Here is a 27,148-nt window from a genome sequence, read left to right as displayed (position 1 = left end):
GAACAAGGCCGGCTCGGTGTGTAGCTCTGACCCCTCCCTTGCTGATGAACTCAACACTTTCTTTGCAAGGTTTGAGATGGAGAGCGAAGATCATAACTCAATGGCAGTCATGGCCGACATGATTGGCAATAACACCAAACCCCCCTTGGCCCCTTCATAGTAAGTGAGAGTGATGTGAGGAGGGTGTTCAAAGGGGTAAATGGGAAAAAGGCTGCCGGGCCTGACCAGATCCCTGAAAGGGTCCTTAAATCCTGTGCTGTCCAACTAGCTCCAGTGTACACCATGATCTTCAATACATCCCTGGCCCAAGCTGTCGTCCCATCTTGCTTTAAAAAGTCAATCATTGTACCGGTGCCCAAAAATAGTAAACCATCATGTTTGAACGATTACCGTCCAGTGACCCTGACATCTGCAGTGATGAAATGTTTCGAAAGGTTGGTGAAAAATTAAATCTGCACCTCCCTGCCCAACTCGTTTGACCCCCTCCAGTTTGCATACAAAGCAAACAGAAGCAGAGACGATGCCATCTCCAACCTGCTAAACACCACTCTTACCCATCTGGATGGTGGGGGGGGCTGGGAACTATGTGAGGATGCTGTTCATTGATTACAGTTCAGCTTTCAATACCATAGTCCCCCTCCGCCTGATCGACAAGATGAGGTCGCTGGGGATCAACACCCATATGTGCAACTGGGTGCTCAGCTTCCTTACTGACCGCCCCCAGGTGGTGAAAGTGGAGGGTGGTGTTACCTCTGGGCCGCTGACCCTCAACATAGGTTCCCCCCAGGGCTGTGTTCTGAGCCCGCTACTGTACAACATCTACACTTATGACTGCACAGCCTCCGGAAGTTCAACCTCCATCATTACATTTTCAGACGACACTGTGGTGCTGGGTCTTATCTCTGATAACAATGAGCAGCCCTACCAGAACCAAGTGGCAGACCTGGCACTGTGGTGTCAGTCCAAGAATTTGGCCCTAAATATAAAAAAAAACAAAGGAAATGGTGGTGGACTTCCGACGGAAGCAGGACAGCGGGTTCACCCCCCTCACCATCAACGGGGAGCCTGTGGAGAGGGTTCCTAGTTTTAAGTACCTGGGGGTGCATCTGGACCCTCCACACACAACATGTGACAAAGTCATCCAGGCAGCGGCTGTACTTCCTCCGGAGACTGAGGAAATTCAAGGTCTCCCCTCCCATCCTGAGGACCTTCTACTCCTCAGCTGTGGAGAGCGTCCTCACAGGATGCATCTCTGTCTGGTACGGAAGCTGTACCGCTCAAGACCAGGCCAACCTACAGAGGGTGGTGCGCACTATGCGCAGCTGAGCGCACTATCAGAGCGTCCCTACCCAACGTGAATGACATCTATCACAAGAGGGTGGAGTCGAGGGCAAAAAATATCAGGAGGGATGACACACACCCCAATGCCAGCCTCTTCACCCTGTTGCCGTCGGGTAGACGCCTACGAAGTCTACACTCAAGGACTGAGAGATTTAAGAGAAGTTTTTATCCACAGGCAGTGAGACACTTAAATTCAAAAATTTTATTCAACACCTTATTTTATTTTTATTAGAGTTATTTTTAAATTTGATTTTATTTACATTTCAAATTTTATCTTCATAAATTAATTAATTTATTTTATATTTGATTTATTCTTGCACAGTGTGGAGCATATACCCTATTACATTTCACTTCAATTTATTGTTGCCATTGTCCTTGCATTAAGGGGGTTCAGGCTCTGGGCTCTGTAAATTGGATTTTGGGAGAAATGTCAGTAGTTCGTAAAATAAGTTCCTAAATGTCAGAAACTAAGCAGTAACATTAGGTATGCTGCATAGAACTGTGACAGACAAGAAATAACATACTGCATGTTAGTTGACACACGCAAGTGAAACTGACGATATAATCAAAAACATCACCAGAGCTTAGATATAGGAACTTATAGTAACCAGGTAGGAAGACAGAAATAGCTTTGAACATTTATTGAGCGGTCACAGTCAGAGCCCACAGCTCCACACATTCTCAAAGCTTACATCATCTGCTTCTCTCTAGTTGTTATTCAGTCATCTGGCATTATTGTTTAAGCCTGCCCACTAGTGGACAATATCTACTTGCAGTCTCCTGTCAATTTCATGGGGTTACAAAATGCCAGGCAGTTATACATAGTTTTTAATTTGATTTCTTTGGCAAAAAGTAGTGCAGAAATGTGTAGATGGCTACAGTACAGCATAGAGGAGAAATGCACCAGGAAAACAGAGGGAAGATCAGGCTGGAGCAGAAGTTCTTTTATAAAAGCAGTTTAAGCAGCCAGTACATGTGTTGTGGTGATGTTTTGTGTGTGTTTGCGAGAGCAGGGGTGGCGGGGCGGGTGTTTGGGGTTGGCGCTGCTTGCCTATAAGTAAAACGTACTGCATGCCACTGACTGACAGACAGACAGACAGACAGACACACACACACAAATTACGTCGGAAGGGCACATTGTGCAGGCAATCCAAGGTAACACTTCTGACCAATTGAAGGGCACATGCTGGTACTGAAATGCAATGTTCCCTAGTAAGCATCCCCAGGGCATTATTCACCATGGTAACTAACACCTCTAGGCAGGCCCCCAAACATGGTACATATCCAGTAGTATTCTAGTTCTCTAAAGAGTACAGCACTGATGGTTCTAGCCGATGGATGACCTGTGGAGAATAAATTAGTTTACTGGAGTATGCTAGTCCAGATACACCTCTTCACACAGTGGGTTGTATTGGACCTTGGAACACAATGTAATTTACTGAACTGGTAATTATACCTGAAAAAATTGGACTGGTTCACTTCTCCAAAAACAAACACTCAATATGGCATGTTGATTACTTAGTAAATAAGTAACTTTCAAAGCATTTCAGATACTAGAGGTGAGGTCACAGGATCTCCTATTTTGGAAGAGTGAATACATAAACAATGTAGTTTAAAATGTGGTGCTTCATCTAAAAGTTAGTTCCTGGTCTGTTCCTTCCTTTGTCAAAACAACCGTTCTCATAACGTTAAGGCATACTCTGCAGTCACTGAGCGAGTTGATCTAATGTAGTGTAAATGATGAATTTAATGTTTGCAGTTAATAATCTTGCCTTTTCTTAAATTGTGAATTGAAAAAAAACCTGACTACACAAAAATGAGTTAGTGATTTAGTCCTTGTGTTGCAATGCTTTTTCAATTAATGTCATCTCAAAAGTTGTAACAATGATTGTTCGACTCATTTTGTTTTTATTTCACTACTTCAGAAGAAACAGGACATTTTTCTCTAGTCATGGCCCTTTCTCTTGATGTATGTGTCTGCGTTCTTCACAGCTGAAGCATGGCATGGATATTTGTTGAGTGGGCAAAAGCATTCAGTCTGTGTTGGTAGTAGAAGTAGGTGGACAGATGAGCGTGTCACTCAAGGCATCGGATGAAGACTGGGCAGACGACGGGGGGCGCTCCACAGAGAGGTCCTTCAATGCTGTGCTTGTCTCTTCAACTGACTGTGTTGCCATGGCAGGATGGGTCACATCAACTGTTAAAGAAATGTAGTATTCATTAAGGCATCACCTTTGGAAGATGTCTTTGAAGTCATCAATAAAACAACTAAAATAAATCAGGCCATATGTGGATTTATCCAGGTAGGAATATTTAGGGCATAGGATAGGGCACTAGGTTAATATGGAGGGACTAAGGGGGAAGTGAGTAAGATTCCTGACTAAGAGATGATTGATAACTGAAGATGCCTGACTAAGATTAAGAGAGAGTTGATTGATAAACTGAAGATGCCTGACTAAGAGTTATAGAGTTAATTGATAAACTAAAGATGCCTGACTAAGAGTTTAAGAGTTAATTGATAAACTAAGGATGCCTGACTAAGAGTTTAAGAGTTAATTGATAAACTAAAGATGCCTGACTAAGAGTTTAAGAGTTAATTGATAAACTAAAGATGCCTGACTAAGAGTTATAGAGTTAATTGATAAACTAAAGATGCCTGACTAAGAGTTTAAGAGTTAATTGATAAACTAAAGATGCCTAACTAAGAGTTATAGAGTTGATTGATTAAAGCTTTTATTTAGAAACTGTAGTACTTTGTATTATGAAATGTGTTTGTCAGTTTGACTTCTCAAACTAATTAACAACAAAACTAATTAACAACATTCTCCTCTAAACTTTAAACCCAAAACAACCTAATCAGATTCCACTCTGCTTCGCTCTCAGTCCAGAGACCGCACTGTGGAGTCAAAAGGTAGAATTCTTTCAAAGTGTTTTTGGTAAATACCAGTCACTGGTCTCTCAGCGTGTTTGGCAGACTCCATCTCATGCCTCTCCCTCTCTTCCTGCAATCTTTTGCACAACTTCTTATGGGTGAACCAATGCATCTTCTGACAAGCTTGATCACAGTAGATCACCTGCACACAGTTTACAGACAGTCACAAAACATCACCAAGACATTTTCTCATCAGTTGCATGTTAAACGCTATGGAGCCTTTGGCACAATAAGGGAGCAAAGAAAAAGATACCCATGGTGATGTCACGATGTCTTGACCATTCATAAGGCCTATAGTAGGGGAACTGTGAAGAGGCGTGTCGAAGGGATTGCTCCAGGTCCACCATGACAGCCCTGACTCTGGAGATGGTACTTGAGCACAACTTCTGATCAGTCAGCTTAACTGATGAGATATTTCACCATGGCTCAGAGGACCCAGCAGTGGTACATAAAGATGTTTATGCACTTCCCTGTCATTGCCATGGGCAGCAGTAACATCCTCCACAAGGATTTGGGCTCTGGCTGAGCACATAAGGCGTTTGGGGAACACCTGTGTGTAGAGGTAGCTGCCACCACATATGTAGCAGCAGCAGCCTCAGTACTAGGGCCAGCCTCCACATCTCAGCCCCATTAGATCGGGACACTTTCAGATGTCTCCACAGATCCACACATGTGGGGTGCACAGACGAGGAATGATTGTGCCCTTTGGAGGACCAATGAGTCTATTCTTTTCTATTAAAGTGAACCGCTTGTAATGTCCACCTGTGCATTGTTCAGATGGGAATAAAATCACTATAAAGGAAATGGTGGTGTCGATGTCATAGTTTTCCAGGCCTTGAATGCTACTAAAAGGGACTGTGGAGAGGTCTCATGTAACCCTGCAGGAAAAGCCTTGCATTTTCCACACCATTCAACATCAATTTTGTATTAATGCTGACAACACATAGGTGGACCCATGGAGTCATTTTTAGCTTACTGTTCACAAGTCATGATATGGCTTGTAAAACAAAACAGCTGGTCTCAGTTTCTTGATATTTGTCAAATAGTTACCTTACTTTAAAGTCTTAAAAACTAACTATGTGGGGCCAAGACGTCTACTTTGAAATAAGTCCAAATCCCTACATACATGAATTTGAGCTCCCCAAAATAGGTGTAAATAGGATGCTTGCTGTCAGAATGTTATCTACCTTTATATACTTAAAGGGCTAAAAGCATATTAAGTGTGAAGGCAAGTAGGTCTTTAGGTAAAGAAGAATAGTCATAGTCATTACCATTTTGCAGATGGAACATCGTTTCTCAGCTCCCTTTTCTCCACAGGCCGTGCAGAATTCAGCGTCCACAAAGCCCACCTGCCCTGTGATGGCCTGAGTGAGCACAGAGATGGCTGTGGGGTCGCTCCCCTGGGGAGGAAACATGTGTTAACTCAATGTCTGAATGTCTGAGACAGATCAAGTTGCCTTTAGAAATAAACAAATAGCAAGCTTTTACAAACATACTACAGAAACTATTCAAGAGTTCATTATGAGTCATCAGTTGTATTGCATTAATCATCAGACAATCATGGATAAATGTGGACTAAACACTGATTGGAACAACTCCTTAACCAATCGGAATGCCTCCCAAGGCAAAGACCAACGAGAAGTGGCAGTCTTTGGCTAAAGGTAAGTGGGAATGGAGAAGTCAGGTGGCGTAGAGGAAAAGCCTTGCTTCCATTCATTTTCAAACGTCTTGTAGTCAACAACTTTGAATTGTCTCTAGACTAAATGGACATATCTGATCACATCCAACAGTCCTCCCCTGTGGTGTATGATATACTTACAATCTCGACTGGTGCAATGCTCCTGACCAGCTGCTGCAGTAGAGTGCAATCGCAGTATGGAAATTTCCGAATGCACTCACGTATGAACTTTTCCTGATACACAGGAAAGCCATCTCCATCTCGTCCTTTCAGAAGGCTGGAGTCAAAGATTTGGAGAAACTTATAAAATGTATAATGTAGCATAAAATGTAGGATTATAAGTTAAAGGACAGAATATGTTTGAAAACAATACTATACGTAGAGTATCAACATTTATAACACTCGGTCATTATAATACGTTAACATATTAGCAGCAAGCAGCGATCATTAGGATCTAAGCAGAATTTCATAACGTTTGAACTTTTACCAAGTTGTCATAAAAAGATCCTAATTTTTGGTTACTGAGCTATTGAAATGTGTCAGTTGCAGCGCTCCTTATGGATGAAATTATCAGGATCCATTCATCCACCCATTCTACTTGATTTTCTCTCATTATAGCAAAATCACGTACCCCACAGATCTAGAAAGAACCTTTCTTCCAATGTATAATGAGCTAGTTAATGCGTGTAACAACGAGCTAAACCGCGTTACCAGCTTGTTGACCATTACGTTAGTTAAAAACTATTTTGAATGCAGATTTTTGTCTATCAAGTGGATTAGTTAAAGCCACTTATAAAAGTAGTCATGGGCAAGAAGGGGACAGGAAGAGCAGCTAGGGCATGGCATCTATGGAATGGCATTTATTTAAATGAATGGCACTTAGGGATACCATTTACTTTTCTAAAACAAAGTGTACCTGGCAAAAAACAGGCAAAATGCATTACCTTTTCACGAGACCATCCAACTTGTCCTGGCGGTCTTTCATGAAGACAGCACATTTGTGGAGCACACAGCTGATGTAGTGCATCTTCATAGCCAGGACCTCATTCATGTCCTGCTGCTTCACGCACTTCTCACAGATCAACTCCATCACATGACTGCATCTCTCCAGTGCCTCGGGCTCCGCAAGCATAGGGTTCTCTTGAGCCAGCAACACCATCTGGCAATACACAAGCAGCACCAAGCCCAACATCACCCATCATACCACTGCAACAAAACGGCTGCTTTACTTCTGGTTCAATACAGTTTTTGGTTTACTGTTCATTTCTCCCTTTTCTCTTAAATAAATCCATTGACAAATAAAATCATTTGAAATACCTAAGCTAAGTACAGTTATGCAATTTTCTGTCATAATGGCAGGACAGCATAAAACCCACTCTTAATTAGTTCAATTCACATGGTAACAACTTAGTTTCAATACTCATTTCTTTCAGTTTTAGGGAGTAGCAAGGTCAAAGGGGTACCATGATCAAGTGTGGTCAAGGTAAAAAGAGTATTTTGTACCTCACTAAACAGCGTTAGTGTAGAGTTTTGTGTTTGTATACACCACTGCTTACAAGATATTGGTCATTTAGATCATATTTAATTGGCTTGTACATGCCATGACAATATTTTGCTTTGTAAGCATGATCTACACTTCTTGTCTTTGCTTTTATTTCCCACCCTGATATTACAATATTGCATTTGTGCCTTGAAAAGCAGAAAGCTCCACAGTAGGAACCAGCGTGTTCAAACTATGTGTTTACATTTTTGGGCAGCTTGATCACCGGTATTTCAGTCACAGAAATAACATAATTAAGGTGAACACAATAAAGCTTTTTGTCAGTTCCTATGGGCATTCCTTTAGTTACCTTTACAGGGTTGAGATTGGTGCTCATAATGATCTTGTGGAGGGGGCCCGCCAGTTTGGGCGGTAGCTTGGGCTCCTTCTCTAGACCCTGTGGTTTGCTGTAATAATCCAGTCTTGCACGAGAAAAGAAATTATTGATGACAGTGACACAATCGTGTTGTCCTACAGGGGAAGAGAACAAAAAAGAGAGTAAAATAATAAATGTTCAATTTCTAGATTTTTTGAAAATGCTAAAATCAGGTCATTCAGTCAAGTAAGTGAAGGTCAGTAATTTTCCCTTCCAAGACATCAGATACAATCTCTGGCTAACAAAACTAACCCATTAAGGGCGATTTAATACACTCTGAGGATATTGTATATGGAATTCAAATGATTATATAAACATTTTATACCCATCTGGAGTTTTGGAGTTTGGTCTTACGTGTCTTTTAAAACACTCACCACTTCATCATGCAAACATGAAGGCCCTGGTTATTTCCAGACTTAAGTATTGCAGTGTGGCAAGACTTTTGCAGATGATCCAGGATGTGTGGTCTTTGATTAGCCAAAAAGGACATGTAGAACTCCTCTGCTAGTGACCAATCATAGATTGACCCAAATCCTCTTATTGCATTGTTTGGGGTTATCCCAGAAAGGTTACATTCACTTGCAGCATAGGTCATCAATTTAAGGTCCATACCAACAAAAGCAGCCATTTGTGATGCCGTCCGTCCCACGGAATTCACCACATCGGTCTCAGCCCCAGCATCCAGCATCATCCAGGTGATTTCTGTTTTACCTGCATAAAGGCATGAGTCATGAATTAATAAAGCAAAATATAGCAGAGCTGCACATGGTGATGTCTTGGGTTATAGTTTTATAAAGGGATTCAGACAGTTATTTAAAGAATGAAGTAAAATCACACAATCACAGGGAAAAACACTTTACACTGCGACTTTACAACACTCCAGGCACTGAGGCTCTGGGTAAACCCTCTAGGGACTGAGGCTCTGGGTAAACCCTCTAGGCACTGAGGCTCTGGGTAAACCCTCTAGGCACTGAGGCTCTGGGTAAACCCTCTAGGGACTGAGGCTCTGGGTAAACTCTCTAGGGACTGAGGCTCTGGGTAAACTCTCTAGGGACTGAGGCTCTGGGTAAACCCTTTAGGCACTGAGGCTCTGGGTAAACCCTTTAGGCACTGAGGCTCTGGGTAAACCCTCCGGGCACTGAGGCTCTGGGTAAACCCTCTAGGCACTGAGGCTCTGGGTAAACTCTCTAGGCACTGAGGCTCTGGGTAAACCCTCTAGGCACTGAGGCTCTGGGTAAACCCTCTGGAGACTGAGGCTCCTTTGAGGTAGTTTGACATGCTTCCACATTTTTATTCTTTCACCCCATCTTAAATGTTGATCCCAAATATGCCATTTACCACAAACTCAGCATCAATAATCTGAGAGCACGAAGCATCCCATCTTTAAAAGGTAGAGTAAAGTTAGAGTTAAGAGTTACGCTTTAACCAGCAACCACAAAACAGGGTCTCTGAAGGGTCAGCCCTGGACCAGCAAGGCATACTTAGTGCAGGTCTTTAGGGTCTCTGAAGGGTCAACCCTTGAACAGCAGGGATAACTTAGTGCAGGTCTTTAGGGCCCCTGTGCCCCCAAGGCCCATGCGGTAATCCAGGCCGGAGATTGAGCAAGTCAATTAAGGCAAATAAGAAATAAGATCATAAAATATTTCCTGTTTCGAGAAATGTGTGCTATCTTGAATGATAATGTTTCTGGCATAAAATTGACTAAAATGTTTGTGGTATGTCTTATTAAGCGTGAAAATATAGGTTTGTGGATATGGCAACGGTACTGTGATGGAGATCAAAGCAGTTCCTGGGAGTAACGTTCTGCGGCTTTGTTACATGTGTAGTGTAGTCAACTATACCCACCAATGTTATCAGGAGAAATTGCAATTTGAAATGGTATAATCTAAATTTTACTACAAAACCACAAAATAAAAGACAAATCACACATGTGGAGTTTTATAAAGAAAACAAAACTTTTATTTTATTTATTCAAACAAAACCTCATTAAATAACCAAGAAGAACACATTAGGTATATACAATCAACATATTCACAAACAAGCAATCAGTAACTTTGGTAGAACAACAATAATAACACAACCCTATACCAAAGGACATTTACCATGGAAAACTATTCTTCATAAAAATCTGAAATAATTTTTAAGTAATTCAAAATATTACTGAACTTAAGTTCAACAGCAAGTAAAGGGGCCCCATCATAGTGACGCTGGAACATTCATATAGAAGAAGGCGTCATATGAAGCGGTCATTTCCGTCCCCACCACTTTTGACAGTTGAAAATGAAATATCATTTCAATGAACAGAAAGCTTCTCAAACTAAGTGCTTAAATCACCAGTGGATAGATGATATTCAAACTGATAGACATATGTTACACACAACTTTCATTTTCGTGGAAGTGTTGCAACTTGCAATGTAACATTAGCTATTTTTTGATGACACCCAGTCGGATGCAATGACCTTTCCGCCAGTGAATTATGTTAGCCATTCACCTAAAATACAGGCTTTTCTATCAAATGTCAGAAACTGTCTTCCTGGTGTTATGTGCTTTTAAAATTCTCTGTTGTTACCATTGCAATTTTGGTTTGGTTTATGCTTTGTGTGTGATGGTGTGAAATCTTTTGGATTTCAGTCTAATGATTAGCAGTGTGGAGATTGGACAGGTACGTGACACAGGTAACGTGCCACAGGAGTCCCTCCCCTGGAGCACCAAAACACTTCTACATTAACCCATGCCCCTACCCCTACATTAACCCATGCCCCTACCCCTACATTTCCCCATGCTCCCACATCCTGACCGCCTTCATTACAATCACCCCATGCCCCCATATCCTGACCGCCTTTCACTTAATCTTATCTTATCATCTCATGTACTGTTTCCATTCCTATGTACCTTTTGACTTCACCATGGTCCCATTGACACCAAGATAATAGCCTCCTTGATAAAGCTGTTGACATTTCCTTTTGAGGTGGTCCTATAAATAACGCAGCTTCCTAAGGTGATCATTACTATTTTCAGTTGCAGGGCCGAAACATGGAGCATACCTCATACCTATCCCACAATATTATCATTTTGGCCCATGGACCCTGAGGAGACTTGGTCTCCCAATATCTGTTGACATCAGGGAGAGACGTGAACTCCATATAAGTCAAGAGCCCCAGAACCCTGTACAACTAATCTAGGGTCACTTCAACCCAGGCCCCTTCAGAGATGACATACGGCGTGCTTTTCATAACAAGTTCCCACCCTTTGAGGTTTTAAAACCACAGATCTCAGCAATAAGGTGAAGAATATCATAAAACAAAAAAACGCGGGGGAGCCAAAAAGCCCCCCATTTACGGGCTATAATGCCCGCGGGGACACTGGTTCGTTTCCGTCCTGCTGTCGTGTCCTGATCCTCTCCCCACCTCTCCACTCCTCCTGTCCAAAATACTTCACTGTCCTATCCAAATAAAGGCTAAAAAGCCCATAAATAAATCTTAAAAATAAACGCCATGCAGCGTTTCTGTGGCCGTCTCGCTGCATACTTCTTACTTCTTACTTCTAAGCCTAACGGGCGACGAGGTGTAAATGAATTGGAGTTGGTACCCATGCGTCTACGTCTGTGTAGGACGGAAAGGACAATATGTCTTCTTACCACATGATCACCTTTTACCAGACTTGGGGCCTGCCAGGGAATGGCTAACCAAATCCAAAATAAAGAAATTGTCATGTAAAAATAAGTATTTTACTATTATTATTATTACATGAAAAACTTTTAAGACAACCTCACATGTACATGTGCTTACCCAGTTGAGGATGATGGGAGATCCCTGTCCTCACCAAACCTGAAGAAGCTAAATGCTTATGATATGTCAGACATTTCACGGCAGTAACTTTGCCAGTTTTCAGTTCACAAGGAAAATCAGAGTCTAATGCAGATAAGGGAGTCTTAAGTATTTCCCATTTGGGGCGAGCGATTGATACATGACGTGAAGGTTGTGCAGATTGTGCCGAATTTTCGCTTTTTACTTCTTAACAATAGAGAAAAACTGTAATCGATTGCTAAGTACCTGTTAAAAAGGCCATAGTAATTATTTGTTAAATTGCCAAGGCAGAGCATGTTTAGGTAAATGACCATATTTGGTAATTGCGTTGGTCATGTGATAGTGTTTTGATTTCTCTTCACGGCTTATTTAGATGGAGTGGCAGTTAACTTTGGGAATATTTTAACATAATTGAACATAATTGAACGTTGCACTTTGTTGAAGTTGTGTGCGTCCATGTAGCCTATACGTAAGTTTGACTTTGTAGCCTACCTTGTCTTTATGTTTATGTGTTTGTTATAGTTTAGCTTGCTCATAATTGTTACGAGCAATGTCACTTAATTAATCTAGCATGATGGTAGGCTACTGTTCGTGAACTCGCTTAGCATAAACTGCTAATGTACAAATACGAGTGTTACAGGGTTTACCTTTGCTAACTTTTGAGCGGTCATTCATTTAGTTTACAGTCGTGGCCAAAAGTTTTGAGAATGACACAAATATGAATTTTCGCAAAGTTTGCTGCTTCAGTGTCTTTAGATATTTTTGTCAGATGTTACTATGGAAGACTGAAGTATAATTACAAACATTTAATAAGTGTCACTGGCTTTTTTTTGGCAATTACATGAAGTAATCCTCCGAGAGCCACTTCTCCCAACCATCCAGGAACAGTTTGGTGATGAACAATGCCTTTTCCAGCACGATAGAGCACCTTGCCATAAGGCAAAAGTGATAACTAAGTGGCTCGGGGAACAAAACATCAATATTTTGGGTCCATTGGCCAGGAAACTCCCCAGACCTTAATCCCATTGAGAACTTATGGTCAATCCTCAAGAGGCGGGTGGACAAATACAATACATTTGCAGAGGAGGTGAAGGTGTTTGTGAGGATAAACATCCTCATGGATATCCATCATTTACCCTCTTTTGTTGACTACTGTTCATGTGATCCAGCCTTACAAGTGTCCTATGTGGCAGACACCAATGCCATGAGATAAGTATGAGGAGTTATGCAGATACCTACCCTGTTCAAACCCAACGATAGCAGACTCTGGTGACAAGCTTCAGAAAGTGAGACCATTACAGTTTTTTCCAATCATTTTCACACTTGGTTCAATACCATGTACTCTTTCTCAAAACACTTAACACACCCAGCAGTAGACTAACTAAATGGGATACTTTTCCATTGCTTAGATAGAAAATGCAGTCAATGACCACTTCCAAAATTCATGGATACCTGTCTCAGTCAATGTTCAGCACCAGCAAAATGCTGTGCAACTACGTCCTTAAACTTCTTTGACCATGTAAAAATCTTTCAGTGGGTGAGGCCATGATTACATTTGACGGAATGTTACTTTGGAAACAGTATACAGTACCTTGCGTAAGTATTATCCCCCTTGGATGTTTTACCCTTTTATGGCTTTTATAAATCAGTCATGGTCAATATAAGTTGGCTTTTTGGACAAAAAAAAATCACAAAATAGCTCTCTTTAATGTCAAAGTGAAAATATATTTCTACACAGTCATGTAAATTATATACAAATATGTAATGAAAATAAGTGATTGCATAAGTATTCACCCCCTTTATATAGACTGACCTAATTCAACAGAGGTCCAGCCAATTGGTGCTAGAAGTCTCACAATTAGTGATATGGGGATCAGTGTGCAGTAAATGTGTCTCAAGTGATTGTAGTATAACGACACCTGTGTCTGGAAGGTCTATTCACTGGTCAGTATTCAGTAATCAGTATTCCTGGCTACTGTTACAACATGAAGACCACAGATCACCCTAAGAAACTCAGAGAAAAGGTTATTGAAAAGTACAGGTCAGGGGAAGGATACAAAAAAATGTCCAAGGCACTTAACATCCCCTGAAATTCTGTTCAATCCATCATCAAGAAATGGAAGGAATATGGCACATGTGTAAATCTGCCTAGATCAGGCCGTCCTTACAAACTGAGTGACCATGCAAGAAGGAAACTAGTAAGAGAGGCCACCAAGACACCTATGACTACTCTGAAGAAGTTTCAAGCTTCAGCAGCTGGTATGGGAGAGACTCTGCATACCACCACTGTTGCCTTGGTTCTTCACCAATCAAAGCTTCATTGAAGAGAGCCACTGTTGAAAAAATGCTCCACTTTGGTCTCATCAAACCACAGAACCTTCTTCCACTTGACCATGGAGACTTCCACATGCCTTTTGGCGAACTGTAGTCGATCCTTTTTTTCAACAGTGGCTCTCTTCCATAAAGCTTAGATTGGTGAAGAACCAAGGCAACAGTGGTGGTATGCAGAGTTTCTCCAATCTCAACTGCTGAAGCTTGAAACTTCTTCAGAGTAGTCATAGGTCTATTGGTGGCCTATCTTACTAGTCTCCTTCTTGAACGGCCCCTCAGTTTGTGAGGACGGTCTGATCTAGGCAGATTTACACATGTGCCACAATCCATCCATTTCTTGATGATGGATTTAACAGAATTCCAGGGGATGTTTAGTGCCTTGGACATTTTTTTGTATCCTTCCCCTGACTTATACTTTTCAACAACCTTTTCTCTGAGTTGCTTAGAGTGATCTTGGGTCTTAATGGTTTAACAATAGCCAGTAATACTGATTACTGAATACTGACCAGTGAATGGACCTTCCAGACACAGGTGTCGTTATACTACAATCACTTGAGACACATTCACTGCACACTGACCCCCATTACACAAATTGTGAGACTTCTAGCACCAATTGGCTGGACCTCTGTTGAATTAGGTCAGTCTATACAAAGGGGGTGATAAAGGGGGTGAATACTTATGCAAGCACTTATTTTCATTACATATTTGTATTTAATTTACATAACTGTGTAGAAATATATTTTCACTTTGACATTAAAGAGAGCTATTTTGTGAATTTTTTTGTCCAAAAAGCCAACTTATATTGACTATGACTGATTTATAAAAGCCATAAAAGGGTAAAACATCCAAGGGGGTGAATACTTACGCAAGGTACTGTATGCCTAAGAAACCGGTCAGATGGGGTATTAAGATTTGGTGTCTCTGTGACTTCCTGAAAGGGTACGGTTTAGCATTCAATGTATAAACAGTAGGACTGTTTGCTTATTGAAAAGGGAACTGTTGCAGACTTTTACCCAGAGCGTGTTAAGTAGCTCTGTCCCTGGAACTAGCAGGAATGGTTACGGCTGTGTGTGGACTGAACATGCGCACAATTTTCTTTTTTCATAAATCAATCCGCGGATCATGCGTGTGCCGAACCGAAATAGATGATCCGAACGGATCACGGATCAATGATGATCCGTTGCACCCCTAATGGCATATGCAAAACGCATGAATTTTACTCTATACAACTCTCTCTCTGAATTCATAGTTCGCGAGATATTTCTATTTTATCGTTTGCGTTCTCTCATTACCTCATTACCATGTTAAGTAGTATATTGTAGTTTGATGTATTTGTATAAGAGTTAGCTTTCTATTCAACGTTGCTGGTTAGCCTAGACCAGTGACCATGCGTTCATGCATCTACTGACGCAATGACAGAGGTTTTCCGATGTATTAGTGTCCTGTGTATCTGTTGTAATTCGTGTGTACTTTGTTTGCTCATTATTTGAAAACATGAAAAGGAAACATGCATCACAATAATACTTCAGTGTTACCTGTACCTATGTGGAGTGCAAATATGTCTTGCTATTACACTACCCAACAGCTACACCTACGTCTGCTAACACTACAGAATGCATAATCCCTACGGGCACTGCACTAGTGGTATTAACTTTGTAAATAATCCCTGGTAGATATATTGTCATCCGCAGAATTGTAAGATAGAGTGTGAATAGTATTACAGACGATAGGCCCAATAAGTACACCAACCTTTCCAATTAACAAATGTTGTTGCTTATAATTATTGCTAGTAGTGACATATGTAGAGGCATTTATTACCAGTCACTATTTCTTTATAAAAATGGCACAGCCTAGACATTGAGAGACAACCCAAAGTAAATTTAAAAGTGAGTACTTTTTACTTAAGTAGGATTGTTGATGTAGTACTTTTACTTTTACTTAAATGTTCCTGGGTACTTGTACTTTTACTTAAGGACTAAACTTCAGTACCTCTTCCACCACTGTTGGATAGTTTGCTGGCTATGAGTACTTGCATGCGATGGTGAGAGGGGATAGTGCTGTGTTAAGGCAACCACACTTATGAAGTAGAAGAAAATCAATCGCATCCAAAAGTCAGAAATGACTGAGATACACACCTGAGAGGCCGGCAAACATGAGGGCGGTATAACCATGTTCGTGTTCATTGCAGTTGACGTCAGCTCCATGCTGCAGAAGCAGTTTGCACATGTCTGCTTTGCCTTTGTAGGCAGCATGCATAAGGGGGGTCATTCCATTCTGAAAACAAATAATAAATCCGCATACATTGAACCTACTCCCTCACATATATTGGTATAAAATTAAAGAGTTACGTAAACTGACGCTGCGCGAATCACTAACAGGAAACGTGTGTACAAACTCAAGACTCAAGTGTAATAGCAGTCACATTGTACTTACTTCGTCCAAACAGTTGACGCGCACCTCTTTGCAACCCAGCAGTCGCGAAGCCTCCTGAACGTTACCTTATAAATGGTGTGACATGTCAGCACTCAAAAGGGTTTTACTGTTCAAAACCTAACATGAGCGTGCATTAAAACTTGTTTGAATAGCAAATATGAATATCTGTATAACAATAAATTGCTATTCAGGAAACGGCCAAATACCACAATTGAGAGCAGATTAATTAACTGATTTAATCCGATAAACAGAACGTTTCCCCTAATCTCACCACGTCACCTCGAGAAGATTTGGAGGCATCAACTAACGTTGGCTATATAGCATATTAGTTTTGCTCATGCACTGTACATCGAGCAATATCTGCAATTTCATCACTAGAACGTCCTAGTCCACATAACATGCAGTTCATCGTACTTTGTAAGTTAGCTTGGTTACTTTGCGCTTTCTGTAATATATTAGACCTGGTAACTTGACAGAATGGCTTCTAAACAACCACCAAGCTAGTTTGCTATTCAACAGCAGTCCGTTTCTAACAGCTGAAGTTACCTGCAGCGATAACTAGTAATAATTCCCTCTCGTCGTCTCTTAGGTCCCCCTTTGCTGGAGCAGCCATTTTATTTGCAATTGTTGTAGTCTCTCTCGACGTGCCTAAAGAGGAATAACTGTCGCTGCCAAATGTGAGTCCCTGCCTGATGTGAGTCCGCATGCGCAAACACAAACGGTTTACGGCAGAAGGCTCAATTGTCGCTGCCAAATGTGAGGACCCGCCTGATGTGAGTCCGCATGCGCAAACTTTGCGACACTATTGTAGTACAACGAGCCAGGTAATGCTGGTGGTGTAGGCTACAGCGTGAAGTGGAATGACAAGCGCATTTGTTTACGTTTGAAATCCACCAAGGTTTATGATGTTAAGCTTCATGTTTATTGAATTATTAGTTAAGCAGTGCATTCATTAGCCTACTAGTAACAGTAATACAACATAGCCCCATATGTTGACACTGAGCCTTATGCTGTAAACCGTTGACAAAATTATAAAACACTACGTTAAATAAACCTACATTATGCGTTAAGAGAAGCCAGATACGTTGATATTAAACCATGTATGAGCATGCACGTCTTGGATAGTTTGCTCCTGAGCCTTCTGCCGTAAACCGTTTGTGTTTGCGCATGCGGACTCACATCAGGCAGCGGCGGACTCATAGACATGTATAGATAGACACCGCCTCCACTGCTTCAGCCCGTTGCCTCGGCGAAACGCGTCGCCGCCATTTTGGGAAAGGAGCTCTCTGCCGTCAGAGGTCTGTTAGACGTGTCAAACAAGCGCAAGTTGCCAGGAGCTGCGGTTTTTCTGGATAAAAATCACGATAACCTTTTACATTTCGCAACCAATTTCATGGAGTATTCAAAGGTTTATGCTCTACGTGAAGTGTGTGAAAAAGATTTGCCTCTACGTTACTTTGAATCTCGCTAGTCAAATCGCCAGTCATACATGTGCATGGGTCTATGATAAACGCTCACTTTTCTTTCAAAACTCGTGCATTTTTAAAATACTGAGAAGATCTATAAACTATCGAAATAGTGCTTCTTTAGTTACTAGTATTGACCATCATTAAGAGAAAGAGCATACATCAAATAGTGAGAAACTGGCAGTCAGTGTGTTTTTCATAGTTTAATTCCTTTTCAAGTATGTGCATTAAGAAACCTTGAACAGTGCAATTGGCAATACACAGTTATTTCACAATTATATATTGTGTCAATTGCACTGCATAGATCTGAAAATGTTAAGAGCATGATTGTATATTATGTCAAATTGTACAAATGTACATATATATACAGTACTGTGCAAAAGTTTTAGGCAGGTGTGAAAAAATGCTATGAACTAAGAATGCGTTGAAAAATGTAAACAATAAATGTTTATTTTTTATCCATTTACATGGTAAGACTGAGCACAGCAACAAGACACAACGTAGTTATACTGCATCAGCAGGGTCTCTCCCAGACAAAGATTTCAAAGCAGACAGGGGTTTCAAAATGTGCAGTTCCAGATCATTTGAAGAAGACGTTGAGGATCGTAGACGCAGTGTTCAGCCAAGGAAACTTAATGCAGCTGATGAAAAACACATCAAGCTTATTTACCTTCGAAATCGGAAGATTTCAAGCAGTGGCATCAGCTCAGAACTGGCAGAAACCAGTGGCACCCAGGTACAGACATTTACTGTCCGGGGAAGTCTGGCCAGAAGTGGTCTTCATGGAAGAGTTGCAGCCAAAAAGCTCTACCCCGACAAGGAAACAAGGCCAAGTGACTGAACTAAGCACGTAAACATAGAAACTAGGGTGCAGAAACATGGCAGAAGGTGCTCTGGACTGATGAGTCAAAATTAGAAATATTTGGCTGTAGAAGAAGGCAGTTTGTTCGCTGGAGGCTGGAGAGAGGTACAATAATGATAGTCTGCAGGCAACAGTGAAGCATGGTAGAGGTTCCTTTCCAGTTTGGGGCTGCATTTCTGCAAGTGGAGTTGGAGATTTGGTCAGGATGAATGGTGTCCTCAATGCTGAGAAATACAGGCAGATACTAATCCATCATGCAATACCATCAGGGAGGCGTATGATTGGCACCAAATGTATTCTGCAGCAGGAACATAACCCCAAACATACAGCCAATGTCATTAACAACTATCTTCAGCTTAAAAAAGAACAGAAAGTCCTGCAAGTGATGGTATGACCCCCACAGAGCCCTAATCTCTACATCATCGAGTCTGTCTGGGTTTACATGAAGAGACAGAAGAATTTTAGGAAGCCTACATCCACAGAAGATCTGTGGTTAGTTCTCTAAGATGTTTGGAACAATTTACCAGCCGTGTTCCTTCAAAAACTGCGCAAGTGTATCTGGAAGAATTGATGCTATTTTGAAGGCAAAGGGTGGTCACACCATATATTGATTTAATTTAGAATTTTCTTCTGTTCCTTCACTGCATTTTGTTAATTTATGAAGAATTGATGAAAATAAACTGTTAACACTTCCATTTTTGAAAGCATTCTTAGTTTACAGCATTTTTTCACACCTGCCTAAAACTTTTGCACAGTAGGCCTACTGTATATATATATATATATATATATATATATATATATTAATATGAATATATACTTATACTTAAAATATATTATATTGTATCACATATTATATATATCATATGTTATTCCATTGCACATTATACTGAGTCATTATATTATATTGTATTATATATATGCTATGTTATTTATATTACAGTTCAACTATTGAGATGTGTAGGCTATGTATATATTGAGATGTGTATATTTTTACTGCTATAGAAATATATAGATTTTTTTTGTAGCCTAATGTTGATTTGTGAAATAACTGTGTATTGCCAATTGCACTGTTCAAGGTTTCTTAATGCACATACTTGAAAAGGAACTATTAAACTATGAAAAACACACTGACTGCCAGTTTCTCACTATTTGATGTATGCTCTTTCTCTTAATGATGGTCAATACGTAGTAACTAAAGAAGCACTATTTCGATAGTTTATAAATCTTCTCAGTATTTTCAAAATGCACGAGCGTTTATTATAGACCCATGCACATGTATGACTGGCGATTAAACTAGCGAGATTCAAAGTAACGTAGAGGCAAATCTTTTTCACACACTTCACGTAGAGCATAAACCCTTGAATACTCCATGAAATTGGTTGCGAAATGTAAAAGGTTATCGTGATTTTTATCCAGATAAACCGCAGCTCCTGGCAACTTGCGCTAGTTTGACACGTCTGACAGACCTCTGACGGCAGAGAGCACCTTTCCCAAAATGGCGGCGACGCGTTTCAACGAGAAGCAGTGGAGGCGGTGTCTACCTATACATGTCTATGGGCGGACTCACATCAGGCAGCGGACTCACATTTGGCAGCGATTTACAGCATAAGGTCAACGGTTTACAGCATAAGGCCTAACATCGACATATGGGGCTAGTCTTCACGCATAATGTGGGTATATTTACTGGTAGGCTATATTTAATTGTGTTGTAAACGGTGAACAGCTAAGGCTCAACGTCAACATAATTATGGGGCTGGTTTTAACGCATAATACCGGTACATTTAATGTTATATTTAATTGTGTTGGAAACGATTAACAGCATAAGGCTCAACGTCAACATATGGGGCTATGTTAAGGAAAAACAACAGAAAACAACAACCTTAAATCCTATTTGCTAATTTGCTTCTGTAATGAATGTTGGCTGTCAATTGTCGAGAATGTAGACCCAAAAAAAATTATATAGTAATAAAGGAAAAACAACAGAAAACAACAAACTTAAATCCTATCGGCTAATTTTGTTTCATTAATGAAAATAATCAAAGCACTGGTTATGTTTTCTGACCTAGGCTGACCTAATAAGGTGTCTAATGAAAAAACCTTCTTGACTTTCTCCACTTCCCTCTTTACTTTTTCTCTTTGTCTGGAACATTTTAAACACCATAAAAGAACATGTTCAACATCTTCTGTGACTGCACAAATCTCACATTTTCCGGATGGATGTTTATGTATTGTATGCAAGTTGCTATTTAAACCAGTATGGCCTATTCTCATCCTTGAAAACCAAACCTCCTCCTGTCTGTTCGAGTAGCTGGATTTACTATTTGAAATAACTTTTTGAATTTTGTACAGGTGTCTACCCTTTACCTCCTTATCCCATTCTGTTTGCCATATGATTTTAATTTTGTGTTGAATGAGTACCTTGATTTCTGACTTACTGAGTGGAATATTTAACTGAATAACCTCTTCTTTGTTGCCTCTTTTGCCAGCTTATCAGCTTTCTCGTTTCCATCTATTCCTTTATGGGCAGGGACCCACACAAACTGAATTGATATTCCCTGTTCATTGGTTTTAAAAATGATGTTGTTAATTTCATTTAATAAGTCCTGTCTGCATGATGATTCTCCACTTTGAATGGATGTGAGAGATGATAGAGAGTCAGAACAAACAACTGCCTTAGGGGGCCTGATTTCTTCTATCCACTGTAATGCAATTATAATTGCCATCATTTCAGCTGCAAATATGGACAAGTGATCTGATGTTCTATTTTTTATACAAATTTCATGATCAGGGATATATACCTCCTTTACCCGTTTTACCTTCTGAATCTTTAGATGCATCTGTATAAATCTGTGTCATGTCATTGTATCTCCTTTCCAGATATTGCTCTACATTCTGGTACACTCCTCCAGATTTAGCTATTTCTTTAGTTTCCATGTCTACCATAGGGGAGCAAAACAACCAAGGTGGAATTGTTACCAGGGGCACAGTTCAATACATTTATTCCCTTCTTGCATTTTTCAATTATTTTCTGTATATGTACCTTAAATGTTAACTTTGCATCCAGCCACACTCCCAGGTACCTTATAATGCTAACTTGTTTCAATGACTGGTTGCACAGCTTAAGCTCCATCGTAGGCTTCACTCGTTTCTTTGAAAAACAAATAAACTGAGTTTTCTCAATAGATAAATGAAAACCCCATTCACATGCCCATTTTTCTACTTTGTTTATAGCCAATTGCATTTTAGTTCTAATATGATCTATATTTCGTCCTTTTACCCATAAAGCTCCATCATCAGCATATAATGCTCTATTCATTTTAGCTTCTTTTATTGCACTAAAAATATAATTTATCATAATGTTAAACAGTACTGGACTACAAACACTCCCCTGAGGTGTTCCATTCTCTATTGAATATACATTAGAGAAGTTTACCCCAACTTTTTAGAAAATCTCTTATCCAATTAAACATTTTACCACCAATACCCATTCCATTCAGTTTGATTAATAGTCCCTCCTTCCATAACATGTCATACGCTTTCTCTAAATCAAAGAATGTTGCTAAAACTGATTCTTTACTTACTTGCGCTTTCCTTACCTCATTTTCTAAACATACTACAGAGTCCATTGTAGTGCGTCCGCCACAAAATCCACTCTGGTGCGGGGATATAAGACCTCTTTTATCAATTTCATACATTAGTCTTCTAGTGATAATTTTTTTCCATGAGTTTACATAAATTTGAAGTTAGTGCTATTGGCCTGTAACTTTTAGCCTCTGTCTTATCTTTCCCTGGTTTCCCAATCGGAACTACTACAGAATGTTTCCAGCATAGAGGCAATCTACCTCGCTCCCAAATCTTATTATAAAGTTTTAAAATGACACATTTAGCCACATCATTAACTTCATTAATCATTTTATAACATATACCATGCTGGTGACGTGTTTCTAGCTCCACTTAACGCTAACGCTTAAGCTCAAATAACGTAAAAACCTTATCACTTACGCTATCACTTATTGCCTGTTTTTCTAGTATTCCTTTATTCTCTTCTGTTACTTTCCCTCTCCACTCCAATTCCTCATTAGTTAAATTTTGTGAACTATGTATCTTAACAAAACTTTTTGCAAGTATTTCGGCTTTCTCTTTGTTGGTCACACCGTTGTTTTTAATCACAGGTATCGAAAACTCCCTTCTGATGCCTCCCATTTTTTTAATCATTCTCCAAACATCACCCACTTTAATTTCTGCCCCTATTCTACAACAGAATTCGCGCCAGTATTTCCTTTTAGCCTCTTTTATGATTCTTTTAACCTTTGAATGTAATTTTTATATTCCATTAAGTTGGTGAAAGAATGGTTTGACTGAACAGTTTTGAGAGCCTTATTTCTGGCTCTAATTGCTTCCTTACACTCTTCTGACCACCAGTGTACCATTTTCTTTTTCCTTATCTCAGAAGACAAGAACCTCCTCTGCTGACTCGCACAATATATTTGTGATTATTGAGTTTAACTCATCAACATCATTACTCATATCTGACATTATTTCTATCAGCCTACCACTTGCCTTCATGCTATATAGCCCCCAGTTCGCTTCTTTCATCTTCCATCTTGGAAACCAGTTATCTTCAAGGCAGACATTTTGATATCTAATACTTATCCAGATAGTATAATGATCACTTCCAAGAGAATTTGTATTAACCTCCCATTCACTTACCCCTGCTATCTGGTCAGAAACTATTGTGATATCTATTGCTGACTCTGTTCCATGAAAAGCATCAAATCTAGTGTTTCTACCATCATTTAAACAAACCAATTTACAATCATCCATAAATTCCTCTATAGTGCTCCCATTTTCATCCACCTTAGTACTTCCCCACAGGCTATTGTGTGCATTGAAATCCCCACAGATTACTAACTTACCATTTGCCCCGTCACACATACCATCTAGCATCTCTCTTACGATTTTCTTACAAGGGTTATACAAATTCACAATTTTAATCTTAGTTTTACCTACCCATATCTCAACCATAATTGCTTCTATTTCTTTATTGTCATTTAATGCTCTATAATTGATTCCTTGTTGAATAAACGTGGCCACTCCACTTCCTGTGGTATCCCTATCTTTACGTACTGCTGTGTATCCATATATTATAAAATCAAGAGATGGTTTTAACCAGGTTTCTTGTATACAGATAATGTTTGGTTTAATAGTTTGTTCCTCAATAAATTGTTTTAGCTCCTGACCATTAGCAATTAAGCTCCTGGCATTCCACTGAAAGATAGATAACGTCATTTTTCATTATTACCTGATGTTTGACTATCAGATACCCCTAGTACCATATTATGAATGGCATCAACTGACAATTCATGAATGTCTAGATACTTTCCGCTGCTTTTTTGATTATTTTAATTCTGTCAATTCTACTTGCCACTTGTGCTGAGCAATTAACCACTTCCACCATAAAAGCAATGAAGTTCTTCTTGTCCACAACTAAGGTATCTTCAGTTACTCTACAGCATTTCTGTGTATTTTGAGTTTGTCTAAGGGGTACTCCTGCAGGTGCCATATCATTTTTAACCCTAGATTTTCCTTGGTTTTCTTTGTCAACCTTTTTAATGGCTTCAGCATAAGTAACATTCTCTATTACCTTAACATTTTGCACTTGAACTGCTCTTTTATGCTTCTCACATCCTTTATAGGCCGCACTATGTTCACCTCCGCAATTACAACACTTGATTTTAGTTCCTTCCTCACATTTGCCATAGTCATGTTCGCCTCCACATTTGGCACATCTGACTTTTGATTTACACGCAGAAGCGATATGTCCATACCGTTTGCACTTAAAGCATCTTGTTGGTGGGGGGATGTATGGTCTTGTCAAATAACTCATATATCCAATCATGATCCGTTCCGGCATTTTATCCTCATCCAATACTAACAAGACAGACAAACTCGGGCCTTTAGTTCCATTCCTTAGTACCGGCAACCGCTTGACTTTATTAATTCTGACTCCTTTAATGTTGTTTTTAATCTCATCTTCCGACAAGTCGGTTGTTGCACCAGTAATCACTACCATTGTTTTACCTCTTTCTTCCCAATCTTGGGCTTTGACACTTTTCCCCAGTAAAGTTTTAAGTTGCATCAATCCCAATCTTTGATCCCGATCTTGACAAACTACCAACAGGTTGCCGTCTCTTAGCGTTCTGACGGCGCGAACTTCACCTACTTGCTTATATATAGCTTCACTGACTTTCAATGGGTTTAGTGTGCATGGGGTTTGAAACCTTATCACAACTTTCACATCTATCACTGCTTTCATTATCACCTATGCCAAGGAGGTTATATTTTAGGCAGTGGCAGCTTCTGAAAAGATTCATTTTTTAGAATGATTTTGGCGACCAACTCAGCGATTAACTCATACAACGATACCTTTTTGTCCACTAGATGGCAGCACACAACAGAAATATTTCCCCTCTAGCTACATAGCTAGAGTAGCTAGTTACAGGTGGAAAACTATGGAGGAAAGTTGCATCCAGTAGCCTTCATAAGCAAACATGATGTGGCTCCACATTAAATGATCCCACTTTTTCATTATCCACATGTCTCAAATGTTGTATGATGTAACATAGCTTAACAGAGCACATGTTATGTCCAGTAACAACATAAAGAAGGGGGCAACATATAAGTCAAAACCAACTATATTTATTGACTGATCTTGAAAGTATTGGCTTACAAAAGCAAAATAAGTCATCACATAGAAAATAATCCAATGTTAGTGCAATAAGCGAACAATCACACTGTGAAACCTATGAAAAGAGACAGTGGTAGAAATACAGACCGTGTTAGCCACTTCACGACCACGATTTTTTTTTTTTTATTCCAATTCCGATTTCCCTCCCTTTGTAGAAACCTGTTGAATGGATACGTTCGGCCTAGGAAGTCCTAATTGTTTTGTTGTCAATGTATCTTCATTAGTACGCCTACTAAAAATGTGTTTCTGTCAAAGAGTGAATTGAGTTGTTGCACTGAAGGTGAGCCATCTTGACAGAATATGCCTTGGTCGAAGCTGTATGACGTACTTACAGTAAACCCTCAAATTGTGGCCAGGGCTTTTATTTACTTAGGCTGTGCAGCACACTGGCCTTTATTTGGGACAGGCTTGTATTAGTGGCTGTTAAAGAATTTTATTATTTAAATCAAATAATGGGCATACAGTAGGCTAACATAAGTCATTGCATATGCGTTCAACACTTCCTGCAACCATTTACAGATAGGCTACCGGTAGAATGAAACCAGGGTTTTTCCTGCATAGAGAAAATTTGGGCGCGCGCCTAAGCCGTTTTCCCGAGCGCCAATGAAAAATCCTGAGCACCTAAGGAGAAAAAAAAAGAGTCTGCGATAAAAAAAAAACTGTCATCCAATTCAGCTTAATGGTGTTTTGAGCACTCACGTTGAATTCAAGACTGCAGCAGCAGATCCCGCCTCCCACCCCCTCAGCCAATCATTGAACAGATGCTTCTCCAAGCTTGCCAGTTAAGAGAACACGTTAGTTTGATTTTTTTTGTAAAGCAGCTAGCGAGCAGTTGCATACATTATCTAGCTAGCTAGCAGTTGCCTACATTATCTTAAAAAAAACAATACTTTGATAGTAGGCTTAGAGTTTTATTTAAGCAGTGTGTGTGTGAACCTATATATCCTATGTGTTATGGTCAGGCCCGGGGTGGGTAATCGGGAGAATCGGGAGAATTCCCGATGGGCCGCTTCACTTCTGGGCCGGTCGAGAATTTAATTTGTAATTATTATTATTATTATTTATTATTTATTTTTGTCACGTTAGTCCATCTTCTCTTACTGTAAAGTAGGCTACACACGTTGTGCATTATGACACAGCAGCCTCTGCATGGGTTTTACCATGCGAGGAAGTTCTCCCCTCCCGAATACAGTTGGTTGGGTCCATAGCACGTCTTTTCCAAAAAAGTTTTCTCAGATAGGCTGGGCCGGCCCTACCGCAACGATACGAGGCAGGGAGGATGGATGGGAGGTAAAGGCCAGGAGGGGCTGAAAAAAAGAAAGTCTTTGGAGGAGGATGCTGCCAAATGTGTGGCAACTGGTAAAGAGAGACATAGGCCTAATGATAAGCAACGTAACTATACGTTGTAGCGTTGGTTAATATCGTTGCAGCAGCGTTGTCAACCTATTCGCAAGCAAAATATTAAATTAGCCTTTTTATACCCAATATATGGCGATCCATAGACTTCGCAAATATTATGCAAAAACTCAAACTTGATCTGTGTATGCAGTAAAATGACTCCTGCAAAAAATGATGAGCCCGAAATTTGCAATGAGGAGTCCATGATTACACGTACAGGTAGAGAGGATAACAGAG

The 27,148-nt window shown here is 40.1% G+C and overlaps 1 protein-coding gene across 1 annotated transcript; it reads right to left on the bottom strand.

The window, feature by feature from the left end:
• Window positions 1–2,058: 2,058 nt before the first annotated feature.
• On the bottom strand, window positions 2,059–17,111 carry ankmy2a (ankyrin repeat and MYND domain containing 2a). Its single transcript, XM_080851644.1, has 10 exons — window positions 16,984–17,111; window positions 16,438–16,502; window positions 16,140–16,278; window positions 8,480–8,578; window positions 7,802–7,962; window positions 6,896–7,110; window positions 6,093–6,228; window positions 5,545–5,673; window positions 4,286–4,415; window positions 2,059–3,538 (listed from the first exon to the last, which is right to left on the bottom strand). Exons 1-10 carry the CDS (start codon window positions 17,048–17,050, stop codon window positions 3,375–3,377), a joined length of 1,305 nt encoding a protein of 434 aa, XP_080707770.1. The 5' UTR covers window positions 17,051–17,111; the 3' UTR covers window positions 2,059–3,374.
• Between the last annotated feature and the right edge of the window lie 10,037 nt (window positions 17,112–27,148).

This window comes from Sprattus sprattus (genome assembly GCF_963457725.1).
Source record: "Sprattus sprattus genome assembly, chromosome: 14".
NCBI lineage: Eukaryota > Metazoa > Chordata > Actinopteri > Clupeiformes > Clupeidae > Sprattus > Sprattus sprattus.
Note: the sequence above shows the minus strand (reverse complement) of the source record. Positions and strands in the feature narration are given on the sequence as shown.